The 1185-nt window shown below is 60.9% G+C and overlaps 1 protein-coding gene across 2 annotated transcripts; it reads right to left on the bottom strand.

The window, feature by feature from the left end:
- Positions 1–9: 9 nt before the first annotated feature.
- LOC102253616 (C-type lectin domain family 18 member A-like) lies at positions 10–1148 on the bottom strand. Of its 2 annotated transcripts, none has more exons than XM_005852929.2 (2): positions 928–1148; positions 10–311 (listed from the first exon to the last, which is right to left on the bottom strand). In XM_005852929.2, the coding sequence occupies exons 1-2, from the start codon at positions 976–978 to the stop codon at positions 123–125; spliced, it is 240 nt and encodes a 79-aa protein (XP_005852991.1). In that variant the 5' UTR covers positions 979–1148; the 3' UTR covers positions 10–122. The 2 variants fall into 2 exon arrangements, with proteins under 2 accessions (XP_005852991.1, XP_014400760.1); XM_014545274.1 differs by having other exon boundaries at positions 10–335; positions 928–1127.
- Positions 1149–1185: the final 37 nt, after the last annotated feature.

Here is a 1185-nt window from a genome sequence, read left to right on the forward strand (position 1 = left end):
GGTCCCTGCCCTTCGGCCCCTCCCCAGCCCTCGCGCTCCCCTGGTGGTTCTCTCTCCCTGCCGCTCTCTCCCCGGGGCAGGGGGAGCCAGCCTGACTGCCGGCCCCATTGGGCTCCAAGCCTTCACCCCAGCCTGACTGTCTGCTGGTGGGTGCTCTGGTTTCCACGGCCCAGATTCCTGGGGGCATCCCAGCCCCCACACTCACCGATCCAGAAGTTCCTGGTCTCAAAGTCGCTGTCAGTCACCTCGTTGGTGGTCTCCAGGCGGCCCAGGTAGAAGGCGAGGATGTCCTGCACTTTCTGGCTCTCGATCTGGGCGAGGACCCCGCCCTTTCCCTGTAACCCCCACTCTGGGTCATGCCGGCAGGGACCCAGAGCTCAGGCAGCCCTTCCTGCCACCCCACCGCGGCCATGAGTGACAAGTGCGTGTGCTGGCTGTGCTGTCCTCGTCCCCCACCCCACAGCCTCCTGCCTCTTAGACGAGGGGTCCCCCTCCCTCTCCCCTGCCTGCGCCGGGGCCCAGCCTGGCAGGGTCTTGCCACTGGAAGGCTTTTGGTTTACTTGCTCAGTGCCTTACACAATTTGAGTTGGCCGCCAACATTAATAAGTCTAGAGATGCCAATGAAAATCTGGATTTCTGGTTCTGAAAAATCCCGAGTTCTGGCCTCCCCGACTCGTATCCCTGTTGGCAGCCAGCAGCTGGAGCTGAGTCAGGACAGCTCCTTAGATGGGGGTTGGGTGGGGGCCTCGCTCCTGGTCCCTCAGCTCAGTATGTGACCTCTTGGTTTCCGTGGGCCTCTGAGTGGACCCCTGCTTTATGCTAATGATGAGAAGGTGTCGAAGGAACCATCTCAGTCCAGGATCCCTCCTTAGTCCTTGCGACCCTAGAGGGGAGGGGCTTCCCGGGAAGGCAGGGGCCAGCTGTCACCTGGCATTTCATCTTGGCTCCGTAATAGGTGTCTGCCTCTGGAGACACCATGAAGCAGTCGCCATCGATCCTCAGGTCACAGGTGTGGAAGGGAAAGTGCACCTTGGCTGGGGAGAGGGAGCGTGAGTTTGTGTGTAAGCATCTCTCGTCAAAATCATCACCCCTCCCACCCTGCCAGGGAGCTGAGCTCAAGGTACCACCCTCCGGAGAGTGGGTGGGGTCAGTGGTGTGCTGGTAAATGTGTAACAGCCAGCTCTC

This window comes from Myotis brandtii, unplaced genomic scaffold, assembly GCF_000412655.1.
Source record: "Myotis brandtii unplaced genomic scaffold, ASM41265v1 C42214982, whole genome shotgun sequence".
In the NCBI taxonomy this organism is placed as follows: domain Eukaryota; kingdom Metazoa; phylum Chordata; class Mammalia; order Chiroptera; family Vespertilionidae; genus Myotis; species Myotis brandtii.